General features: G+C 31.6%; 1 protein-coding gene across 1 annotated transcript in view; it reads left to right on the top strand.

The window, feature by feature from the left end:
• The window catches only part of eco (Establishment of cohesion), a 54,421-nt gene that overhangs the window by 23,679 nt on the left and 5,955 nt on the right, over positions 1 to 24,787 (top strand). The window contains exons 4-7 of the mRNA XM_067280665.1: positions 868 to 942; positions 4,705 to 4,930; positions 5,027 to 5,145; positions 13,386 to 13,497. Of these exons, the coding sequence (XP_067136766.1) occupies positions 868 to 942; positions 4,705 to 4,930; positions 5,027 to 5,145; positions 13,386 to 13,497 (532 nt within the window). The remainder of the gene's footprint in view (positions 1 to 867; positions 943 to 4,704; positions 4,931 to 5,026; positions 5,146 to 13,385; positions 13,498 to 24,787) is intronic.

The following is a 24,787-nucleotide window of genomic DNA, read 5'->3' as shown; positions in this document are numbered from 1 at the left end:
TATACCTTATATTGTGTTTTATGAATACAGTAGAATCTGGTTTACTCGAATTGGTTGGTGAGGAAAATTTGGAGTTTTGATTTATGGGGGCTTGACTAAAAATTAAGATTTTGTTCATTGGTTTATTGGTAATGCATAATAAACAATCCATACATTTCCATGGATCTTATTACATAGTGGTTTACCCTAATACAATGATTCTGTGTTCTCCAGAAACCCAAGAGTTAAAGCGCTTAATAAACTATTGAGAAATATTTTCCTAAATAGTTGATCTATTCACTCCTAAGTGTTCTGTAAGGATTTTTTTAAAATTTCAATATTTTATGCCTAGAATTGATATGTTTTTTTATCACAAATGTACTACTTGTTATGACTGTTATATTTTTAAAATTTTGCCACAAAAGATTTTTACATATTTTTACATAGAATCATACTAAAATCATTTTTTTTAATTCTTATTATTAACTTATCAAAAGTCCCATTTACTTATTATGCCTGCTAGTCAAAGAAATCTGTTAACAATCATATAAAACAACAGAATTTGGTGAAAAATTCAGACTTGAATGGCACTTACAGTATCCAGGTCACACACGCTGTCTAGAAACCACCACCCCCTGCCTGCAATCGCACGACACAATGTTTATTTTTAGTCATACATGGTTTCCATGCTCTATGGAAAGTTTCTGATTAGTTTATTCAATGGATGAACATTAATTATTTTATTTAAATTTAAATCTTTTTGCTAAATGACTTTGACTTATCCCTGTTCAAGTTAACCAAGTTCCACTGTACTGTGAAATTTAAAATTTATGTATTTTATATTGAATTTGATAGCTTGACAAATTTAATATTTTATTTTCTTTATAGAAAAGGCAGAAATTCAAATCAAGTTGTAAACAAATGGAAAAAAATTTTGCCAGAAACATTGGTCAATGAAAATAGGTATTTTGAATAAAAACTTTCATTTTTCTTAAATTTGATTGTCATAATTTAACTATTCTGTGAACTCTGAATGTCAATTTTATAACGTAAGCTTGGTAACAGTAGTTTTACAAAGGCTGTGGAGCCTTTTTTTTTTTTGTGTTCCTGTTATAGTGTAAAAGTCACATAAAATTGCAATAACTACCAGCTGCTTCTTGAATTTTATGAAATTTTTTTATGATCTAAGTAATTTTAGACATCTCATTCATCTTAGAAAGTGCTTAGATTATAGAAAATTTTGTAGAATTCCAGAAAAAGCATGTACAGGGCTTAAAGTGACTCTCTTTTTTAGCTTTTTTTCATAGCTCCTCTCTTTTTTAGCTTTTTCTGAGAAAAATGCACTTTTTTAGCTTTTTTCACTTCCCATGTGAAATTTTTTTTTTGTAAATTCGCTCAGGAGCGAAGTAGCAACCAGCACTTCCCCGTATGCCTTATGGACCATGCATGACATGTTAAGGCACTGTTGTATACACATGTAGTGTACTACATTTATATAGACTAAAAAAACGAGGAGCTTCCCAAAGCTTAATACTCTGCACATGCTGTAGGAATTTGCACATGGGTTCTCCTTGCTTGTATCCTTGTGAAATACCGATCTCTGCAGCGCTTCGATATAATCACGCTGCATTAAGTCAAGTACACTTCTAGTTCGGTGTTAAGAGAGATTTTTATACAGCATTATTTTTAGCGTTTGTATTTATTTAAGCGCAGTGGACAAAAGAAAGAAATAGATTTTATTTAATACTAACAGTAGAAACTCATGTTTTAGCAACGGAAAATTGTATAGAACCCAATACTTTCTGAAATAAGTTGCTAAGCAAACTTCTTCCCAACCGCCTGCTATTCTTTAGCTTAAACGATGACATTTACTCATTTTTGACTACCTTAGAAAAACCGAAAAAATAATTGTTGAGCAATAATAAATTTGATTTCTACTGTTATTATTAAATAAAACGTTGTAGGACACTCGTTTCAAAGCTTGTATCTTTGTAACACTGTAAAATTAAAGAACGAGCGAATCTCGTGCCAGGAAATACAAGATTTTAAACTAATATCCTAAATATTAATAACTTCTGTAGAGACAATCTTTAGACAAAGACAAAAGTTTGGTTTTAAGTGGGTGCTTATATATTTGGCATGCACCATGGTTTTCTGCATTCTAACGGTGTCCTTCATTTTCCATTTCGACAAACTATAAAACTCTTCATGCACGTGCGCATTCGAACAGCTGCGGTCAATCCGGCACCAAATTAAAAAATTAATTTGTAAATATTTAGCGTCGAAAAACCGCTATTTTCACTTTAATCTAGCTTTTCGATATGCTTCTAGTCGAACTCAGTCAAAAAATTAATTTAATTATAATTTATTGAAGATTTTAATATTTTAATATTAGAAAGTAATTAGCATAAATTACATGGTGTCATGTCTCATCTTCGCTCCCGTTCAAGTTTATTGTCCTATACACGCGCCGATGTTTGTTTTTACTTCTGCTGGGGTTTTATTTCAACCTCGACCATTTGGTTACGCAAAGTGGGGAGACGGGCATCATGTGATCGCGTACCTGACTTTTTACAAGTTTCCTTACCTCGAAAGAAACTTATACTTTTTCTTGATTTTAATTATTATTAATTAACTTTTTTGATGGATTCTTATATCGTTGTATTATCTAAAGTTGCAGATATAAATGCGTAAAACTTTATTTAAAAAATTGTTTTTCTTATATTTTAAAATTCAAAAATAAATTAAATATCGGAAATGCTAAACTATAAGTACAGTGTGTTTTACATTATCATTGCGAACAGATACAGCCAATTATTTTATAAACGTATTTATTATTTCAATTTTTATAAATTATTTAATTTGATGCAACGTAATCAATTAATTACTGTGGCGCGTTAACATGGGCGTAGCCAGGAAAGGGCATGGGTGGGCACCCCCCCCCAGTTAACCTGGTGCCCCTCCCCAGAAAATTACAGCTTCTACTAGGCCCCCATAACAACGTGTTAATTAATATGGAGGCGAGACTCGATTCAATTACTTTTTCATTTCAGACGTTAATTACAGTGTTATTTTAATGTAATTTTATACATAATGTATGTTTATTATAATTAATAAATCTGTATAGGAATAATATTTGTGTCTAATAAAACAAAGCGATTATAAAAATGAAAAGCGTGCGTTCCATCTCAATCTTTTGTAAGCGAAATTTTATGATTTTAATTTTTAAAAAATGAGATTTTTATTTATAATTTCTGTAATTTGATCTATAAGAGCAAAAAACTAAACTTATCAAATATCAACTCTCTGTAAATAATTTCATCATTTACTTATTAACGTCAGATTTGTTAAATTTCATGGGATTGTATTATTTTTCAACTTGAGGGTAGTAGAAAGCTTTGTATATTTTCTCCGGTGAAAGTAATAGACTCTGCCGGTTCCCCACTGTGAAGGACGACAAACTGCTAAATGTTTAATTACATTGTTTTCATAAACTCTCTTCTCTGTCAGTTGTGGGTCGAATGACTAACAAATTGTTTTATTGTATTCAGGGGAATAGATTTGGAGACTAGTATTACCAGTAATGAATGCTGTAATTTTATTTTTAATCATTTAAAAAATATTGATAAAATTACCAAATAAATGATTGGGTCACAATTACTAGTTGTATTGCTATATAACAGACGTGGGCAAATGAGACTTCGAGAGCCGCATGCGGCTCTTTTTGAATTTTATGTGGCTCTTGCCGAAAGTGTTAATTTCTGCTTTTTATTATTATTTTTACAGTTTTATTTTCACAATTTTGCAAAAATATGTTTATTAAAAAAATTCAATACTTGTTCTATATTATATAATAAAATCCAGGTACAGAACTGCAGTACAGAATAAAAAAGTACAGAACTGCGACTTTCATGCATTTTGCAAAACCTACATTTCGGCTCCCACTGAACTTTTGCTTGCCCACCCCTGCTATATAATGAACATGCAACCCACTGATTCTGCCAGAAGTTGTTTTTTTTTCTTCTTTAATTACATTTTTTTTATGAAGAAATCAAAAAATGTACCTTGAAATAAATGGCATTTGAAATTTGGCATGTTATATGGAAACACATTCTGGTAGTTATGTTACTATTCCATTTGCTTTGCTGTGTAACGGTGGGAATTCTGTACGGGGCACATGAAAACTTAATGCGGGCCTGTTCTGGCTTAATGCAGTCTTACTGGTCACTTTTCTGGAGTATAAACTCAGCCTAACTATTTTCATATTTAATCTTATCAGTCCACTTAATAATCAATCTAATATCATATGCAATGTTATTGATACAAAATATGTGTTCGTTTGTGTGTTTTTTTAATAACGCCTGTTTTCGTTCATTTTAACACTATTAGCTTTTTTAGCTTTTTTTCAGTGTGAACTCTCTTTTCTCACTTTTTTTATTGCCATGACTGCTTTAAGCCCTGCATGTAGTTATTGCAATTTTATATGAAAGTATGAAGTGTAGTAATAGAGATATAACTCACAGTTGCTGTCTGAATCTAGTCTATTTTTAAAATTGACAATAAAGAAAAATTATCAATGAATTCTTTGAATTAAAAATAAGAACATATTGCTTTGTTGTATTATTATATAGAACATTTTTTGGTCATAAGTTTATATTGTTTACTTTTATTGATTATTAATTAAATTTAATGAAGTATTGAAGTAATTTGAATTTCTTAATTTAGTTCAGCAGACAACTTAAAAGAAAAACAAAAAAGTAGTCCAAAGACAACCTCAAAATTTTATTCAAAAGTTAAAAATACATCTCAATTAATAATTGATGCAGGGCAGAAGGAATTAGGAGCAAAACATTGTCCTTCCTGTAATATGTTATACACATCTGGTGATGAAGATGATGAAAGAACACACAAAAAATATCACAATTCCTATTTGGCAAAATTAAATTTTCCAGTAAGTATAATATTAAAAGGAACATTGCAAAATACATTGCTGTAATAGAAATTTTAATATTGCTCAATGTCAAAAGTTGTAATTATTTTATTTCAGGGATGGAAAAAAGAACGAGTTCTTGGAGAGTTTTCTGATGGAAGAATAATAATGGTATTACCTTCAGATCCAAAATATATGATGAAAAAATTGAAAACAATAGAACAGATTATAGACAGGTAAATATTTTAGTGTAACCAATGTGATAATCTGTGATGATTTAGTACAAATCTTGTTTTATTTTACTTGTATTTTCATACTGTGTCTACAAATATTGCTACATCCATTTGTTGTTTTATACTTGGATTTTCAATGAGCAATGAAAGCAGTCAAATTTTCAATGAATTCTGAAGATATTTTCAAAATTTAGAAGAATTAGTGATATTTGCAATTTTTTTTTTTTTTTTTTTTTTTTTGCTATATTGTCTTTCTTAGCTGTCTTAAGTAGTGAAAGAATCACTTTTCTTGATGTTGTTTTTATTAGTACAGTGGGTGATCGGTTAACGAACATAATTCGTTCCAAGACTTTGTTCGCTATCCGAATTGTTCTTTAACCGATTATCGATTTACCATAGGTTTTTATGGGAATTTGATTCATTCGTTCTGAAGATCCCAAAAAATAAAAAATATATACTTTCTTACTACGTTTGTTTATATGTAATAATAAAAATACATATATACAGTCTTGCATTTTTATTAGTCATGTTTTTCCCGTTTGTGGTTGTTAAAGAATGTGTGTAATGTCAATTGCTTTTCTCTCTTTAGAATTTTTCAGAAGTAGATGTTGGAACGAAGTGACGACTAATACTTGACTTCATGCATTCCTTGTCAACATTATAACTCTAGAATGAGTTGTCCGATCTTGATGAAATTTTCTAGGATGACCCATCATCACTCAAGGAGGAACTGATTAAAATTTCAACTCTAAAAAATGATCCATTTTTGTAGAACTGGAGATAGGGGTCAAAACGAAGATCACGTTTTTCTTCAGTGTGGATCATTTTTGAGAGTTGTTAATTTAATCAGTTCCTCCTTGAGTGATGATGAGTCGTCCTAGAAAATTTCATCAAGATTGAACAACTCGTTCTAGAGTTATTTTGTTGACAAGGAATGCATGAAGTCAAATGTTAGTCGCTTCCTGCACGCACGTGTAAAAACGTCATCTAGTGGTCGGAAAATATGACAAGCGTTAAAACGGTAATTTTGAAAAGTAAATGTTATCGCTAACTAGATACACAACAACAAATATAAAGAATTTTTATAGAATAATAAGTTTAAAAAAGTTTTCTTTTTAAAATGTGGAGGAGCAGCGATCAATATTGGGTAAGTTTGTAAAGTCAAACAAGTTAAACATGTTAGTAACGAATCGTTCGAAAAGTAGTAGTCTTGCTCAGTGCGCATGCTCTGCGGTGATGATGTTTCAAACGAAGCTCACGAAGGAGAGTTAGTTTACTTCGTTAAGAAAATGGCGCCCGACGATATCGATGTTTCTAAATCTACTCGAGTGCTTAAATTGTGAATTAAAAGGTGAAATGATTGAAATAACTGCCCTCCTGAAGCAATCTAAGAAAAATATTTCGGATAAGGCTGCACTAGCAACATTCATATCTTCAATTTTAGAAACAGCCATTTAGTTATAAACGAATTGTTCGAAAAGTCTAACGAAATAAGAATAACGATGACGTCATTCTCATTTAACTCGTTCGACTTTACGATCCGTTCTCTCCTTTGTCCTCTTATCATTAGTACGAAATTTCAATCTCTAAATGGAGAAGCTGCACAGATTCCAGATTGAGATGAAGTTGCTCAAATTCATCATCATCGATGAAATGTCAATGATTGGTGCAAGAATGCTTTACATGATCAAGAGAAGATTCAGGGAATTCATCCCCGAGAAAGATGAGCCGTTTGGTGGATTCTTTATCTATTTGTTTGGTGATTTTTGTCAGCTTCCTCTTGATAAAGATACTCCCTTCTACTCGAGTGTTTTTTACGATGTAATGTCCCAACAAGGTCCCTACCTTGTTGGGACATTACATTACATTCCCATTTGATTCTTTTGAGAAGTTCATTGAACTTAGTAATTCTCATAGACAAAATAGCACAGATAGTTCCTTCACAGATGTCTTACAACATCTAGCTTCGGGTGATTTCTCTGATACAGATCTGAACATTCTGATGATAAGAAATCGAGCCTATTTATCCAGAGATGAACTTGATCAGTTTCAAACGGCAGTAGAGCTATATCCAACAAACGAGCAAGTTAAACAAAGCAACGAAAACTACTTGCAGTCAACTGAATGCCCTCTTGCTTATATAGCATCTAAAAACACTCCAGATATTGCCCCACCTTTGTCCAAAGATGACTCAACTCTTGGTCTCTCTAAGTATTTGAATCTCTCAGTTAATGCCAGAATCGTGCCGAGAGTCAACTTATGGGTGCAAGGAGGTCTCGTCAATGGTTCACTAGGAACTATACGCTACATTCTATATGCTCCTAATGCTCGCCCCCAGCACTTCCTTTGTTCGTTTTAGTGGAATTTGATAGCTATCGGGGACCTTTCATCTATGGTAATATGTTTCCAATAATCCCCATAACACGCTCTTCAAACGATGGCAGTATATTGCGATCTCGCAGACAGTTTCCCCTTACCTTAGCATAGTCGATCACTATACATAAATCACATGGATTAACTCTTCCAAAAATCAAAAGGAATAGCTGTCTCTTTTTTCCCTAGATATAGAGAAAAAAGAGACAGCTATTCCCTATATCTAGGGAAAAAAGAGACAGCTATCGGTCTTACCTATGTTTCATTGAGTCGAGTGAAAAAAATAACTGACTCAGTATTTTTAAAGAGTTATAATAAAGATTGCTACGAGTCAATCTGTAAGTCCAAGGCCCATAGTGATAGACAGAGTTTTGTGAGATGTTGGCATAGCAATTAATTAATGGTTTATTCTGACCTTATATTTGTATCTTTAAATGATCCAATAGAATCAAATATATTGTTGAGAACGAATGATTCTTTGTTTCTTTTTCCCTCATAATCTAGAAAATAAAAGTGCGAGCAGCTTCGTTCTGACTACACACCGATACTGCGATACTTAACTAGTTAATAGCATTGTAATTGTAGACATCCCGAATCCTATTAACCTCAACCTGGTTTGGATGCCATTCTAAGACTGTTGTTCTGACATCCTCCCACTTCTTTAATAGCAGATATCGGCATTAATCCTCTTTTTTGGAAGAAAACATATCTCGCCGAGTTTCTTGGTGTTCTTCATTCCAGACCTCTTGGCGTTTTTCAGATCAGTTTCGGGTTTCATTATGAGCTCTTCGATGTTCTTTATTTCTTAGATGTGATTTTTGTTACTCCTTTAGCTGCTTGAGTCTTCTCGATTATACAGTATCTTTCTTAGATAAGATTGAACTTCACCCTACTGTAGATTTGTTTGAGCCATACTGCCCAGCAACATCAGACATCTTCTGCCCACATCTTCTACCTTTGCTATTATACTCTCACCTTTTGAAAATAAAAACCAATGCAAAACTTAATGAGTACCCGCTTGACAGTCTCTCAAATACTACAAAAGAATTGTTTCTGTCAGAAAAATAAAAGGCTGGAGAATTTCAAAGTTCAGAAGAATACTATCCGATCAGTATATCTGGTTGAGTGTCAATGTCGACGTCTCCCGTGCTTTGAAAAGTTTCAAATTGTTGCCCGAAGACAAGGGAAGACCAATCGGTATTCATTATTTTAAGTCACTTCTTCTTGTGTTTGTTCTGCGAGGTGTTCGTTGTCCGAACATAAAAATCTTCCGCGAAAGTGTTTGTTATCCGATTTGTTCGTTAACCGATCACCCACTGTACTGGTTCTGGGGCAAAAGCCAATGGCTTAATGGAAAGTTTCCTTAGAGCAATGTTCAAATTCTCAAAAGTTGTAGAGGGACAGGAGTCATTTTATGATTTAAAAAATGGGTGAAAGAATTCTTCAAAAAGGACAATATCAAGCAATGAAATAGCCCAACATAGATAAAATAAGGATTGCAAATCATTTTGTAGAGTTTCAGTTTATAGCTTTCATTAAGGATGCACCGATAAGCAAAATGGCCTATTACCAATCAATCGGTCATGCATTAGTGTTAATAATTTATTGTATTAATAGGTAATTATTATCGCATGAAATTATATTAATATATTCTTAATAAAAATATAAAATTTTATACGATAAAAATAATTTTATAATAATTTGTTATAAAAATAATTTTCAATACGAAGGCTATTTTTTTCTTTTTCAGATTTATGTATTAAATTAAAATGATAAATTATTATTTTGGAAAACTTTTTAATTTTAATTATTAGCCAAATCAAACCCTCATGGCTTCCAGTATTGCTTGGAAAATTTTTAGGAAAGATAAAAACGAGAAGATTTCCGAGTTCAGTTTGTACCAGGCTTCTATATCGAGAGGTGGAAATAATGCTAAAGCTTTTACCACTAAAAACATGATAAATCATATGAAAAAATGTCATCATAAAAACTTTTTAAAATAAACTTAAAAGATGAAAAGAGAAAGTTCCGACACGAAAGAAGCTGGATGTTTATCAGTAACAACGGAAACTCATATCCAAAGACAAGCTACTTTAACTCAATTAATAGAGAAGAAAACACTGTGGGATATAAATGATCAACCATCCAAAGAAGTTCAATACTTGATTGGAGAAATGATAAGTGTAGATATACAGTTATACTCTGTTGTTCTGATTTGGGATTTCAAAGATTACTAGAAAAATCGTTCCTAATTACAATATTCCCAACAAAAAATATGTTTCTTAAAATATCACCCCTGATATATTTCAAAAATTCAGCAAGCTATTGATGATACAAAATATATTTCTTTAACCACTGATATTTGGACAGCAACTACAAATAATTCTTTATTTTTAAATGTAACAGCCTCACTGGTTCAAGGATGATTTTCAGCAAGAAAGAGCTGTTTTGCAAATTATTACCTTTGAAGGTTCCCACAAGCTATACAAATCAGTGAACAGATAAACATTGTTCTTGAACAGTATAAGTTGAAAAGTGAGAAGATATTCTTAGTACTGAGAGATTCTGGAGCAAATATCGTAGCTGGAATCAGGAATTGCAACTTAGAGGCATTATCATGCGTTACACGTACGCTGCAGCCGACAATAAACGAATGCAAATGTTCTCAACAAGATGTGAAAACTATAATCACAGTTAATAGAAATATTGTCACACATTTTAATCGTTCTGTTGTAGCTATAAGCAAATTGGAAGATTTGCAAGACAAGTTAGGTTTGCAGAAATACAAATTAATTCAAGATGTTTCTGCTCGCTGGAATTCTACATACTACATGTTGCAAAAAACTTGGAACAGCGAAAAGTCCTTGTCACGTATGATATAGATCAGGAGATGGTAAAGCTTTTTGAGTCCGCATGCCAAAGTCTTAGACTTCGAATAATGATATTTAAAGAAATTAAACAAATACGCTTTAATTTGAATAAATGTAAAAAATCTGATTGAAAAAAGGATGATCGGGTGATAAACAGAAAGAATGATTGAAAAGGACAGAAATCATATGATACATTATGTGCCAGATGATTTCTCTTACGTGCCGTAGGTTTGCCACCCCTGATATAGATAATAAAATTTCCACGTTGAGCACATATTAGTGGTCTCTCGTTGAAAAAATTGTTATACTTTTAAAACCATTCGAAGAAATTACTGTGGAAGCCAGCAACTGAGAAACTGTCTCATCTTCAATAATTCACACAATAGAGACTCTAAAATTATTCTTATTATCAAAAGCAAAGGGTAGTAGTTCCTTTAGTGGCATTAATACCACAATAGGACTAGAAAATTCAATAAAAAAAAAAAGATTTTCAACATATATAGGAAACAAGTCTTTAAGCTTGTCATCTTTATTAGATTCAAGATTCAAAATAAAATTTCAAAAAAAAAAGATATGGTAGAGGAAATAAAAAAAATGGATAATCAATAGCTTAGATAATGTTGATAATTCAAAATCTCAAGAATTAAATCCTGAAGCTTCTATTTCTGGAGATGATCAAGATTGAGGAGAATCTCTACATTTTTCTAATTTATTTGATAAATTAGCTTCCGGTAAACGAAAAAATGAATAATAGCATGTTTTTAAGAACGAACAAACGTTTCGATCAAGAATTAGAAACACATTTACATTTACCTCTTATACAAAGACATAGCGACCCATTTTTGTGGTGAAGTTCAGAAGAACTTTTTCCTAATTTTAGCAAAATACTATGAAATATCTAAGTGCCCCGGCATTTTCCATCGAAAGTGGAAGAATTCTCGGCACCGGAGGTAACATTTATGTGCCGGCAAGAAATAGGCTATGCCTCGAAAGTGATGAAATTCTCGTGTTTTTGTATCACAATTTAAGGGTTTCAAGGTTTGAATATTAAATTTTTATCGGTTTTATATATTTAAAGTTTAAGCTTTAACCCCTTGCCTGAAACAGCCCCCTTTTCTGTCTGACAAGCAGGATGGTGGCATTCAAATAGGAAAATTACTTAACACAAAATTACCAGCAAGCACAAAATATGTTTTTGAGGGTGCTGAGTTTAAATATTTTATCCATTTTTTGAAAAATTTGATTGGTTGATTACCATTTGATATTTGACTGTAAACAGTATGTCAGAGTTAACATTAGAAAAAATTTGATGTCTTGAATTACCGTCTCGTGTGGATGGAAATCAGTGACTATTTTCAGCTGAAAATCATCAGTTTCTATCTGCCTGACCAAAAAGATTGCACCATTCTGTACCATCCAAGCATCACATTTTAAGTAAGCACAAAAACATGTACTTGGGTTTTTTAAGATGCCAGGTGTAAATCTTTGGTCTATTTGCCTCAAAATCTGATTATTCAGTTTTAATTTTTGTTCTTATTTTGATCTTTGATATTTTGATATATAAAAATTGATCTTATTTAAATTTAAATATGTTCACTTTGTTTTTTCTATTTAAAGTAGAGTTTTGTTGTTTATATTCTGTTTTGTTAAAGTTTTTTCTTCTTATAATTTATTTAATACTTTGTGATAAATATGACAATGTTAGGCTAAAATAACAAAACTTTTAATATGCTTTTCATTTTCATGTTTGTTATTCGTTTTGCCCAGGCAGTGTCAGACATATCTACTATTTTACATATAAAACTAAAACCAATATTTGTTAATAATCAAACAATACAGTAGGATCTTAATAAGCTGTAATATGGCTAATTATTAAGATATTAATTTGGACTGATAGCAATTACTAATATGTAAATTTAACAAGAGATAGCAGCTATCTCTTGTTAAATTTACATATTAGTAATTGGTAGCACATCTGCATAGTAGGCAGGAATTATGGGTTAGAGCAGTGTTTTTCAACCTTTTTGAATACGCGACCCCTTTACAAGTTAAAAAATTCTGGCGACCCCCTAGGGCCGTATTAAAACTATGCCGGTGATTTTAAAAACTACGTATTTGATTTTCTTTCTGTTGAGGCCTAACTATCGATCGAAAACCCAATTGTACTGTGCAAAGAAGTCTCAAGAGCCCTGCAAATAGTAACGTTTTTTTCTTTTTATTGTAGTGTAGGACCTACAAACACTTGTCTTTTTCTTTTACCTGCGACCCCCGTGTAAGGCTTTGCGACCCCCCTGGGGGTCGCGACCCACAGGTTGAAAAACACAGGGTTAGAGTCCCATTCTGGGCCAATCTTTTCTTCCAGAATATACTAAATTAAATTTACTTTTAGTCAACAACACAAAACTGGGTATACTTAATGAACAAAGCAAACTAAATCAATTTCCAACACAAAAATTATGTGAAAGCTAATGTTTTTGACTGTTAAATGGGCATCTTCAAGCTAACTCTAGTTAATTTGAAGATGCCTGTTTAATGAGGCCGAAAATGTTCTTCAACTTTGTTAAACATTGGCGCTGAAATTTATTATGATTGTCTTCTTGTATTTAAAAATAAAATACAATTGCATACAGATGAATTAAAAATTACTTTAATGTTTAATACAGTAGAGCATCGTTTAACCGACTTATTGGTTAACCGACCGCGTTCTAGTCGGCAAATTCAAATGTCCGCTAGTGACGTGGCGCTACAATATTTGGTTATGTCTTGGCTACTTTAATATTATTTTTGTTAAATTTTTGCATGTTTTAGCTGGCAGCACTGGCTCGACCACAAAAGGGAGGCTAGTATTTAAACCAGGCCTAATACACTATACTAATAATGTATTTTTTCATACTTTTCGGTTATCCGACCAACCCCAGTCCCCGATTGAGTCGGATAATCGATGCTCTACTGTATTTAAAATATACTGTGATTTACTAATTTATTTATTTATAATTCTAGGGATCTTGGTGTGACTAGTGAAATGCAAACAAAAATGAATATGACATATATATTGTTTATTTCTACTGAAAATAAAGTTGGTGGTTGTGCAATTGTAGAAAAAATTAGTCAAGTAAGGCTAAATATAATAATTATTTCAATAATTTTAAATTGTTTTTTCTCATATAGGTTTAACAATAAATACAATATTTAAATCTTTGAAATCTATGTTTAAGTTTTACATCAATTTTAATAAAAGCATAAATGTTTTTTTAATAAAATTTAAAATTCAAGGTATGTTAAATTAAGTAACAATATATATAATGATTTAAAAATTAGATATATGTACTAGTGTTTGTTCTTGCTTGCACTTAGTATGTAAATTATTGTTTTTTACTTAACACAGATTAATATTTTTAACATTGGGCCAATTTTGACTCACCAAAATATCCACTTGAACTGATTTTTGATTTTTACAGCCATTTTATCTTGAACATGATACAGTGCTGTCCCATTATTTTTCTGAGCAGTTTCAAAAACAATAAAAATGACACATCAATTAAAGATGCATTTTCACTGTTTGAGTTTGTCTAGCAAAACAAATTGTATAAATCACTACTTAGCAACAACTGATTTGCAGGTGTTGAAATCACAGGTCAGAACAAGTAGGTCTCAATCCTTTTTATTCAATATGATATAACATTGTCAAAGCAGTTGCCAATTGAAAATGTTTTCTTTTCAAAAGTTATAGTGGTATGAATAAGTATCTTTTCCAGTTAGTGTGGAAATATTCATTTTATAAGGTTGATCTTTAGGAAAATATAAACATTTAAAAAGTAATATATAGATGAAAATGTCAAAGTAGTAAAACCCAACAGCTTATTCCAATCTAAAATCATTACATAGTACTATTGTTCTTTTGTGCATTAATGATAATTCATAGTGAAGTTATTTTAGCCATGTATTAAACAATATATTGAAAGTTTATCCTTGCATAATTGCTAACAAAGCAAATTGTTTTCTATCTTTTAAACTTTTAAAGTAAAGTATACTTTTCTATTATTGCATAGGTTATGTATATAATTAGTCTTATCTGTTATTGGAAGGAATACATATGATAGAAAGTGGCTAGTATGTGCAATCTCAGTTTTAACTTGTATTGGACGATTACAATGGAGAAAATTGTACAGTGGGAACTCACTTTAAGAACTAATCACTTCTTAGAGTGTACAAAATTTATTTATCCCTCCTATATGACTTTAGTTTTATACTGTTTGAAAACAAAAAATGTAATAATGGAAAAATTAAATAATTCTGTTTTGACTTAATTTCTCTCAGATAAGTTCTACACCATCTGAAAATGATACTAGAAAATTTGTAGCAATTGATTATTTTTATAGAAAATTTCACCAAGGTTGTTTGTTTTTTGTCTCTCCATCTTATGGACACTACAAAGGTTTTTTTTTCCATATCTGTTATGAGTTTGGCCAGGCCTGTGGTGGGAGCCATGTGGTGAAGGACAGGACTATCTGTGAAAAATTTCTGGGAGGTTGTTTGCCTGGATTTGGTTCCAGGTTCCCTGAGAGGAGCCTGATGCCTTAACTGCCTTAGCCATCTGGGAATCACCATGAAAGTTTTCAACGTGTATTTATTTCATTATCACTACACTGCCATATTCAACTAGTATTCGTATCCAAATGTTACAATGCTTGCCTTTTGGAGTTTTACTTTTATTTGCTTCTACATACATATCTGTGAGAGTGTATTTTCAGCATTTTTTCACATCAAAATAAGAAACAGACCTACTGCTGAGGATGATGTGAAATTGACTTTAACAAACATTCAGCTGCAAATTTTGGAAGCTGGTTGCCCAGATGCAGGCATAACTATCACATTAGATATTAGGCTAGAATTCTGAAAAATTTAGTTTTAATATGTTTTCTTTGCCTGTTCCTTCTTATGCAAATATAGTGAGAGGTCACAAGTTACTTGGTTCTTATAAAAGGAAATTTGGAGTTAAAATGGTAAGTTCAGAATCTGAACTTTAAGAAAAATCGGTTGTCGATTTTGTCATGCCTACTCTATAATTGTCGTCACCTACTTACTACCCGAGAACGTCTCGATTTACATTTTCTCGGCGGTGAAAGCAATGCTTTCCCGGGATCCCTTGACCTCTCGGCCATGCGTTACCAATTTGAATATCGTAATTGGTGGCCAAAAGAGGCAGTTGCTGCCTAATTCTCCCCAAGGCAAGAAGTTGCCACCCGGTCCCTAACAATAATCATCGCCAGTTCCTTAACTGGGCCACTCGTTTTCTCCGTGCCTCAAATTTCAGATACATCATTTTAATTATATCTACAGGTATGTCATCCTTCTCACCTATGGCCATATTATCTATTGTACACACAGAATAACAGCTGTCGTCTAGAACTTTCTTTCGTTCGACCCAACCAACACGTATCAGATATCCATTCTCTACAAGGTATTTATCCCCACCAAATGTCGTGAACTCTCTCACGTGATCACTAGATAGATAGGCTAAGTCAATATAATTCGATATATATTACATATCGTATCATGTACTACTTTTTGTTGAAATTAAACAGTTACTTAGTTGTTAACTAGTGTTTTATATTTATAATTAACCTGTCAGCTGTGCATCTCGATAATTCGAAACAACACTGCTGTTGCGTAGATGTTTTGTGATTTTTAAAGTGGTTTTTCAATTTGCGATATCTTACTTAAAAATTGTTGTAGATATGATCTGTTTTCGGTTTTCTATCACGTACATATTACACTTTACGATTGTTAACTTCAAAATATTATGTATGTTTTAAAAAATTAATAAAATTTAAGATTTTAAAATATTTCATTAATTTGTTATATACGTTACTTAGATATGTCTATTTTCTGTCAAATAAAAATAATGCAGCTTTCTAAATCAACAGAGAAATAATACGGCAGGGGGGTGGCCTTTCTAAATCTAGGTCAATACACTTTTATTATTGATGATGTGTATTTGATTCTATTTATACACTATTTACATTATTGTACTAATAATAGACTATAATAAGCGATTATTACTTTATTATATTAACGACTATACGTGTATTTCTTATGTATTACGGAAGTACCACAATAACTGGAAGTACATTGTTTTTTGAAAGATTTATGGCTGAGTGGTTTAAAAAACATGCTTATTTGTTAAATAGAATAAATATACATAAAAATTTATTAAATTTAAGCTAAAAATAAATAAGAATAATGATTTATAATTGTTTGTTTACGTTTGTAGCTGACAATGTAGCTCCGAGTTGGTATAACTTTTTCCAAGAAAGTTCCCACTCCACAAATCCAAGTCGATGCTTATTGGTTAAAGGATAGTCATTTAGCTACAATATACCAATTAGAGCCCAACAGGCATGCTAACTAGGATTTTATTGTCAAATGAACAAAAGAAGGGTCTCCCGTAGACTTAACATGGAAAGGAAGAGTTTTGTTAGTAAATTTAAAAATACAGGGTGGTTACAAATATCTTATTCATTGAAACGGACTTAGTCTTTGTAGGTAAAAGCCAGTCAGTGCTTAAATCGCCGCCAACAAGTTAATTACGAAAAAAAATTGACACTTACTCCAATGGGAGTACAGCGCAAACAGCTGGTTAATATTTATATCATGGAGTTAAAGAACATATATACGAGAATATCAGATAATAAATGGAAAAAAATTAAAGTAAGGGAATTAGAAATTAAATTTTTACTTAACAACTATCCTAAATCGAAATTAAACACATGGCAAAACAATACTGGAAAAATGGATATAATACGAAATACAAATCAGACAAAAAATATAAAATTTTTTCATATATAAAAAACGTTTTTGAGGGCTGTAATAAGATCCTTAAAAAAGACAACATCAGTTTGCACCATCTTTGACCAACAAAATATCGCATACATCCATAATAGCATTAATAAACAACACAACAATAAAATAAACATTCTTAAAAATGTAGGAACAGTTTACAGACTAGAATGCAACTGTCGTAAACCAAAAACTTACATTGGTGAAACGGACCAGTTATTAGAAACAAGAATTAAAGAACACAAAGCTGCTATTCGCCTGAAACATAACACCACCCCTTGGAACAATCATGCAAAAGAAAATAATTGTTAAATTAATAAAAACAATATAAAAGTTTTACATTCAGAAAAGGACCCATACAAAAGGAAATTTAAAGAACATATAGAAATTAAAAAACACCCTAAATAGAATCTAATTAATATTTCAGAAGGCATGTCAATTGATCCCCGATGGTATAAATTAATAGAAGGCACCTCCACGCGTTAAACATTGTTTAAAAAGCATACCCTGTTGTATGGAATGTTAGGAATGAATTGGATAACTTTACTTGTCGGTATACTGTTAGTCTATTAAGACCGGATAAACACCCGATGTTGGAAATAATGCATATTTACTGCAAATGTAAGATTTCATAGAAAATCTAAAATGAATAACTATATATTTTATCAAATAGTATTAAACTGCAATAATTTACATATTTTTTATATTATAGAGAATGATTATACATCTATGTGATATAAAAATATATGTAAACATAATTTTAAGATGTACCATCATATAATGTGTAAGTTTTATGTTATTGTATTCCCCTTTTTTTATGTGATAAATAATAATGTCACGAACCTTACTAGGATTTGTATTTTTAACAGCACGGAAGAGGAGTTGGAAACGTAAATCAACCCGAAATGCATTTGATCAAAAACCTTTTAAAATAAACCATGAATTTTCTAACCATTGATATAAGGTCGTCTACCAAGAATCATTTTTTTGGATTACAAGGACGGTACACACAGATATTTATATAATTAAAATTGTTTTTAAAAAATTATAGTGTTAACTTATCTCATCAATCATCTGCATCAGAAGTTTGAAACAACAGTAATTATTTTAATGAATGAAAAACAAAATCAAAACATTATAATGTGCAGAACCAGAAAATGTTTATTTTTAATGATTCAGAATATGCAGATATTCATTAAAAATACCCATTTAACAAATATGAAATAACTACATTTATAATCATTGCTAAGTGATCGGTATTTTATAAATAACGAGGAACTATTTTCTGTGGACAAATGAGATGCAACATGGTTTCTAAATCATGGATGTAGGTTTAAACCAAAAAACAAAGGGGGGTGTGCATTAGTTTGTTTACAGTAGGTGCCCACTTATAAATATACTTTTTTTTTAAATCAGATACAAGTGATATGAACATACCCAGTACTGCTCAGCACAACTGGATGGCAAACTACATAGAGTCATCATTGTACAAAAGAGATGTTAAGTGCATGTAACAGTAAATGAATGGTATGGGCAAGAATGGACTCTGTCACAACTCGCAACGCGTGGGACTTAACACAGTAAAGGGCTGGTAGCTTTCCAAAAAACCGACAGTGTTCAGTATAATTTTTGCACTAAAGTCCATTTGAAATATAAGTCAATAAGAGTTTTGAAGGACTTGCAAATTTCTTCATCTTTCAGGAGAGGACTTTTATTACATGGCTAATCTATATGTTTATAGCCTAAAATTTGCTGCAAGTCCTTTTTTTCTTTTTCGACTATAGAGCAGTCGAACAGGTAGTGGTCACTTCCGTCGGTTTTGTCACAAATAGAGCACTTATCACTATCAATAATTTTGAACCTGTGTAAGTAGTTTTGAAAGCAGCCATGGTTCCTTATAAATTAGGTTGTATTGTGATCGATTTCGAGCCAATTCAGCTTGTAGATACTTTTAATGTCTGGTAAGTATGAGTAAGTTGTTTCATTATGAAAGTTGTCCCAAAACATTTGCTATTCTTTTAAAGTATAGTTTTATATAGCATTGAATCCTGTCACAGGTGGTAATTTGCTGTATATTATGGTGTTTTCTTGGTTGGTGGCTGCCTTCTTTGCTAATTCATCAACTCTAGTTGCCAATATTTTCCTAGTGTCCTCTCAGCCAATTAAGGGAGAAGGTACCATTTGAATTTTGTAGCATAGTAGTATTATTATTTATAATCATTGTTCTGAATTATGTAAATAGTTGCTTGGCTGTCAGAATAGATATTAACATTATGATGTGGGTATTTAGCAATACTGGTCTACCTCACCTTAGATCGATAATTGGTTCCAGGAGAGGTGACTTAAGTCGAATTTACTTGTCATTAGGCTAAAACCACAAATAACCATTTCTGGTTCAGTATTTTATTTATAAAGGCATTTTTAATAATATATGGTTAATAAGAATTTGTGTTAAGCTTACAAACAAATAAATTTTAGTTTTTAATATAGTTCAGGGAAAAAAGTAATCTAAATTTACAAATACATGTACTGTACAGTACATACATACTTGTAAATGTACATGTTTACAATTTGGCGATCACAGACTCTTTATTTGTGAATGCAGTTTGCTCTTAGACATTATAAAATAAGACGATTTTGCGATAGTAGAAAATAAACTAATTGATGTTAAATTTACCAATATTTGCATTCAGTTTGTTTATTTACATTGTGGACATAGATGGCCGTCGATCGTCAGCATCAACAGCTGATTCTGGCTGTTGTTGTTCAATATGCTTTTTAATAACAAACTGGTCAAGAGTTCCTTGAACTGTGTTCTCTTCTTCAAGGATTACATGATAAGGAGCAAAAGATTTGTGACAAGCATGCATAACTTTTGAAAAGTGTTGACCATTTGGGTCCGTATCCTCGAAGATTTGAAGTCCTTTTTTAATAAAAGCAAATGCTCCCTGCATAATCTTTAGGGAAAAGTGACGTGGCTCAGGTTCGACAGCTGCTGCTTTTTTTTTTTTTTTTTTTCCTGCTTGTTGAGCTTTATCAAATCCTCATTCGTTGGGGCTGCTTGTCTTTTTCAAATAAATCTATGAAATCCTCCTCCTCCAAATCCATTTCCAGCTCTTTGCTCATGGTCATCAATGTTTTGTTGATATCAACATTATCAAACCCCTTGAAATCATTCACGAATTGTGGGCATAGTTTTTTCCACACACCATTCATAGTCATGTTCTGAACATCATTCCATGCCACTGCTATGCTTTGTACAGCCTTATATATGTCATACTCCTTCCAAAAGTCACAAAGTGTGCGTGACTCATCAAGATCAGTTGCAGCTACTGCTTGCTGCAACATACGCTTTATATGGTAACGCTTGAAGATTGCAATGATTCCTTGATCCGTTGGTTGTATAAGAACGTCTTGTTCGGAGGGAGGTACACGGTGGTAATGTTGGGGTGAAAATCTACAGTGTTTTGCATAACACTGCTTGTGTAACACTGCATATATCGTCTAATTTGAGAAGTTTACTTCAATTTCCATATATTTATGATATATTATATAATGAATTACCAACAATCTCCTTAAATATTGGGCTATAATCTGGCTAATTAAATGATTGATATATTAAGACGATTGTTGGTAATTTATTATATACTCATCAGGATATAGGAATATAAAGTTATGTATTTATATATATTACATAACTGGCACCAATGTTGTTGTTGATTTTAGACCCATCTGTGTATACATCTATATGATTGTCTGTCAATGGTTCAGAGTAAAAATATTTTCTTTACTTGGGTTATGGATAAGTGCGTAAGGGATCTTCCATTCAAAGTCTTCTTTTTTAAGTCTCTCATCCCCGATGATGATGTCGTTATCATGTTTTAGTTTCCATTTTAATGTGTGATATTTGATTTCGAGATCCATGGGGGCTTTTCTAGCAATTATCTGGAGGCTATTAATAGGAATCGTTCTGTAACCTTTAGTGAGAATCAGTAGTGCTTTCCTTTGGGCTGATGTTAGTTTCTTTTTATTATGTATTTTGTGAGTGGCTTCCTCCCAAACTGGGCAGGAGTAGGTAATTATTGGAATAAATATCATGTTATAAATTGAGTCCATAGCATGAGAATCAAGCCCCCAGTTGCTTTTAGCGGCCTTAGAAAAGATTGAAAGATTAATCCTGTTTTCTTACGAATGTTCTCAATGTGTGGTCCAAAGAAGCTTAAAATCAAGTGTAATCCCTAAATATTTAATGTTTTTTTTTATTTTTATACTTTCTGACCCATCCGAATTGTCGGTACTCTCTTGTACAAGTTTTGAGTGCTTGGCTTGTTCAAGACAATTCCTGTCATTTTCCTGGATTGAAGATCAGCTTGTTTTTCCCTCCCCATTTGCTTATTTTTGACATAGCCTGCTGTCCTTCCTTTTGAGTTCTACTCCAGAGTTACCCGTCAACAGCGTGAGAGTGTCATCCACATATGCAATAATTTTGTCTTTCCCAACGTCCTGGGTCAAAAAATCATTGAAAAGGACACACCATAGAAGAAGTTCACAGGCTAAGCCCTGTGGACAGTGCCTATTATACTCATTCTCAAAAGTAATATTTTCTGTTTTGATGGCAATACAGTAGGACCTCAATTATCCGGATTGTTAAAAAAAACCAAAAATTTTACAAATTTGCTGATTTGCACTTGGCAATTGCGACACTGTTTATGACGTGATGGAATGCATAACTTTTTGTTCCAACAACATATCACCCAGCACAGTGGTCCTAAACTTTTTAATACATTTTGCGTCGTATTAAAAATATAACTTGACATACATATTTATAAATAATTTATATTCAAATTACATCATTTCTATGACCAAGGGCGGTGTAAGGCTTGGGCGACGTGGGCTACGGCCTCGCGCCTCAAAGGTTTATGCATTACGGTACTTAAAAACCGTGAACTCGACAAAAAAATTTTACTCGTCATAAAACGATAGTTTGCATTTTTATGAATAAAAATTTGACAGTTTTAACTGCTTTTTATTTTATAAAATCCATTTTATTGCGCCACCAGAGGATCTTTAAACAATAGGCAGTGTTAGTGGTCAGTAGTAGTCCAAATTCAAAACGAATGTTTGTTTCTTGAAAATTTGATCACGATTTAAATACACTACAGTATTATTTTTTATCCGGATTTTTCCTTATTCGGACTACTTTCATTCCCAATTAGTCCGGATAGTCGAGGTTCTACTGTAGTTCTTTCATGAAGGTATTGTTTCATCAGTAGTTAATGTTTGTGGGGCATTGTAGTTGCCTGAGTCTATAAAGAATCAGTGGCCACCGTGCATTGTTGAATGCTTTCTGAATGTCTATGCTAAGTGTCAAAACACATTTATTTCTGTCAAGTAGTCCTTTGATTTTGTTGACTGCTATTGTGATTGCATGAGCAGTTGATCTTTGCTTTCTAAAACCATACTGATTATTACTCAGTAGGTTATTTGACTCAAAGTGCCACAATAAATAGGCTATAGACATTTCATTCACCATTCCAGAGAGATCAACCACATAAAGAGAGACTGGAGATATGCAAAGCATGCAGGAAAGACAGGCCATTAATTACAAGGACAATAACATTTTCACAAATGGGAAGACTTTATTTTGAAATCCTGTGAGTGAATTTTATAATTAGTTCTATACTGGCTTTACGATTCCAACGTTGTACAGAGGAACTTAATTTGAACTCGAGATTTCAATTTGCATTTAAAAAATCAAAAGGAACCGAAATGGCATTATTCTTCTTAATATCAATAATACAAATCTACTTAATAAAAAGGCATAGAAAAATCTACTCGGCATTCATCGATGTATTCAAAGCTTTCGATTCAGTCAATGTTCCAACTCTGATAAATAAACCACAAATCTGTGGCTCTGGAAAAAAAATTCTCAGATACTATTGCAAAACTGTTTTCAATCTACAGAATTACTATTAGTCACGATAACCAAATATTTCCAGAACTAAACTTAAACCGTGGATTATTACAAGGAGAACCGCTATTGCCATACCTGTTTAATTTTTATTTACATGATATCGATAAATTATTTCTGCATGATACCGAAGGAATTCAAATCTCCGGAAAATCCTATCACTATATATTATATGCAGATGATCTGGTATTATTAGCACCAAATAAAATCGCTTTACAACGCAAGTTAAATATTATTAACAACTATCTGAATTCGCTGTTTTTAAAGATTAATATCTCTAAATCCAATGTTGTTATATTTAGAAACAATGTCAAACTTCCAAAGCAAGAAAAATCATTCTATTTAAACAACCAATCTCTCTCCTTAGTAAATGAAATAAATTATTTAGGAATATCATTTAATTGGAATTGTAATTTTCAACCGCACTTGAAGAAATTATTCAAAAAAATCACTACTTTAATAGACAATGTTATAAATTTATGTGCAACTCTAAAAATTACGAATATAAAACTACAGATGAAACTATTTAACCTGCTGATTATTCCTTCAATATACTATGCAAGCCCAATATGGGCTCTAGATTTATTACATAATTTAGAAAAATTCCATGTTATTTACTTAAGAAAACTATATAAAATAGAAAGATCTGTTCCTGGATATGCAATTCGAGCCGAAACAAATAGATTTCAACTGTTTCCGTTTTATTTAAAGAGACTTATTAAATTTTATTATAGATTAAAAAATACTAATGAAGATAATATACGATTCTTACATCAAATAATGCTAAATCAAACTACTAACTCTGACAAGAATAAAAATTTATGGCAATATAAATTTAATAAATTACTACAATCCTATGGTGTATCCAATAGTTTATTTGATAATTCTGAACTGGATTGGCAATACGGCTACTCGTTAACGATCGAATCGGCATTTTCCCAATCAATTATAATGGACCAAAACTCGCTATATCATTCGGCATACCATCCACGGTATATCGACGTTTTAAAAATCCCGTCTTATTCGAATATCACAACTGCTAATATCAATATGAATATAAAATGATTACTAATCCAATTAAAACTCAATAAATATTCACTTTATATTAATAATACTTATTTCGATTTTACAAAAAAAAAAAAAAAAACGGATATCATTGGTGCAACTCAATTGAATATTCTTTGAATTGCTTACTAAGAGACTGAAGGACTAAATACATACTATCAAAAATATGAAATTAAAAAAACATTATATACAAGGAAAAATCAAGACTTTAGAACTAACTTAAACAACCTTATGTTAAGTCAAATGTTTAAAATTAACGGATTTTTTTATTCAAATTGCAAAAGAACTAAAAAATATATGTTAAATTATTAGAATTAAAATTATTGATTACCAATTATGTTACTCAAAATAAAACAGTTTACAAGAAACTAATGTTCTTCTAAATTTATTAATGTAACGTTATGGATGACTATAATGAATATGCATATTGTTTTTGTCGGGTATAAAATGTACACTAATAAATATTGTAATCATTAAACCCCCTGTAACAAGGCTTGGCCTTAATGCAAATAAAATTATTATTAAT

This window comes from Centruroides vittatus, unplaced genomic scaffold (genome assembly GCF_030686945.1).
Source record: "Centruroides vittatus isolate TY-2023 unplaced genomic scaffold, ASM3068694v2 contig_89, whole genome shotgun sequence".
NCBI classification, from domain to species: Eukaryota; Metazoa; Arthropoda; class Arachnida; order Scorpiones; family Buthidae; genus Centruroides; species Centruroides vittatus.
Note: the sequence above shows the minus strand (reverse complement) of the source record. Positions and strands in the feature narration are given on the sequence as shown.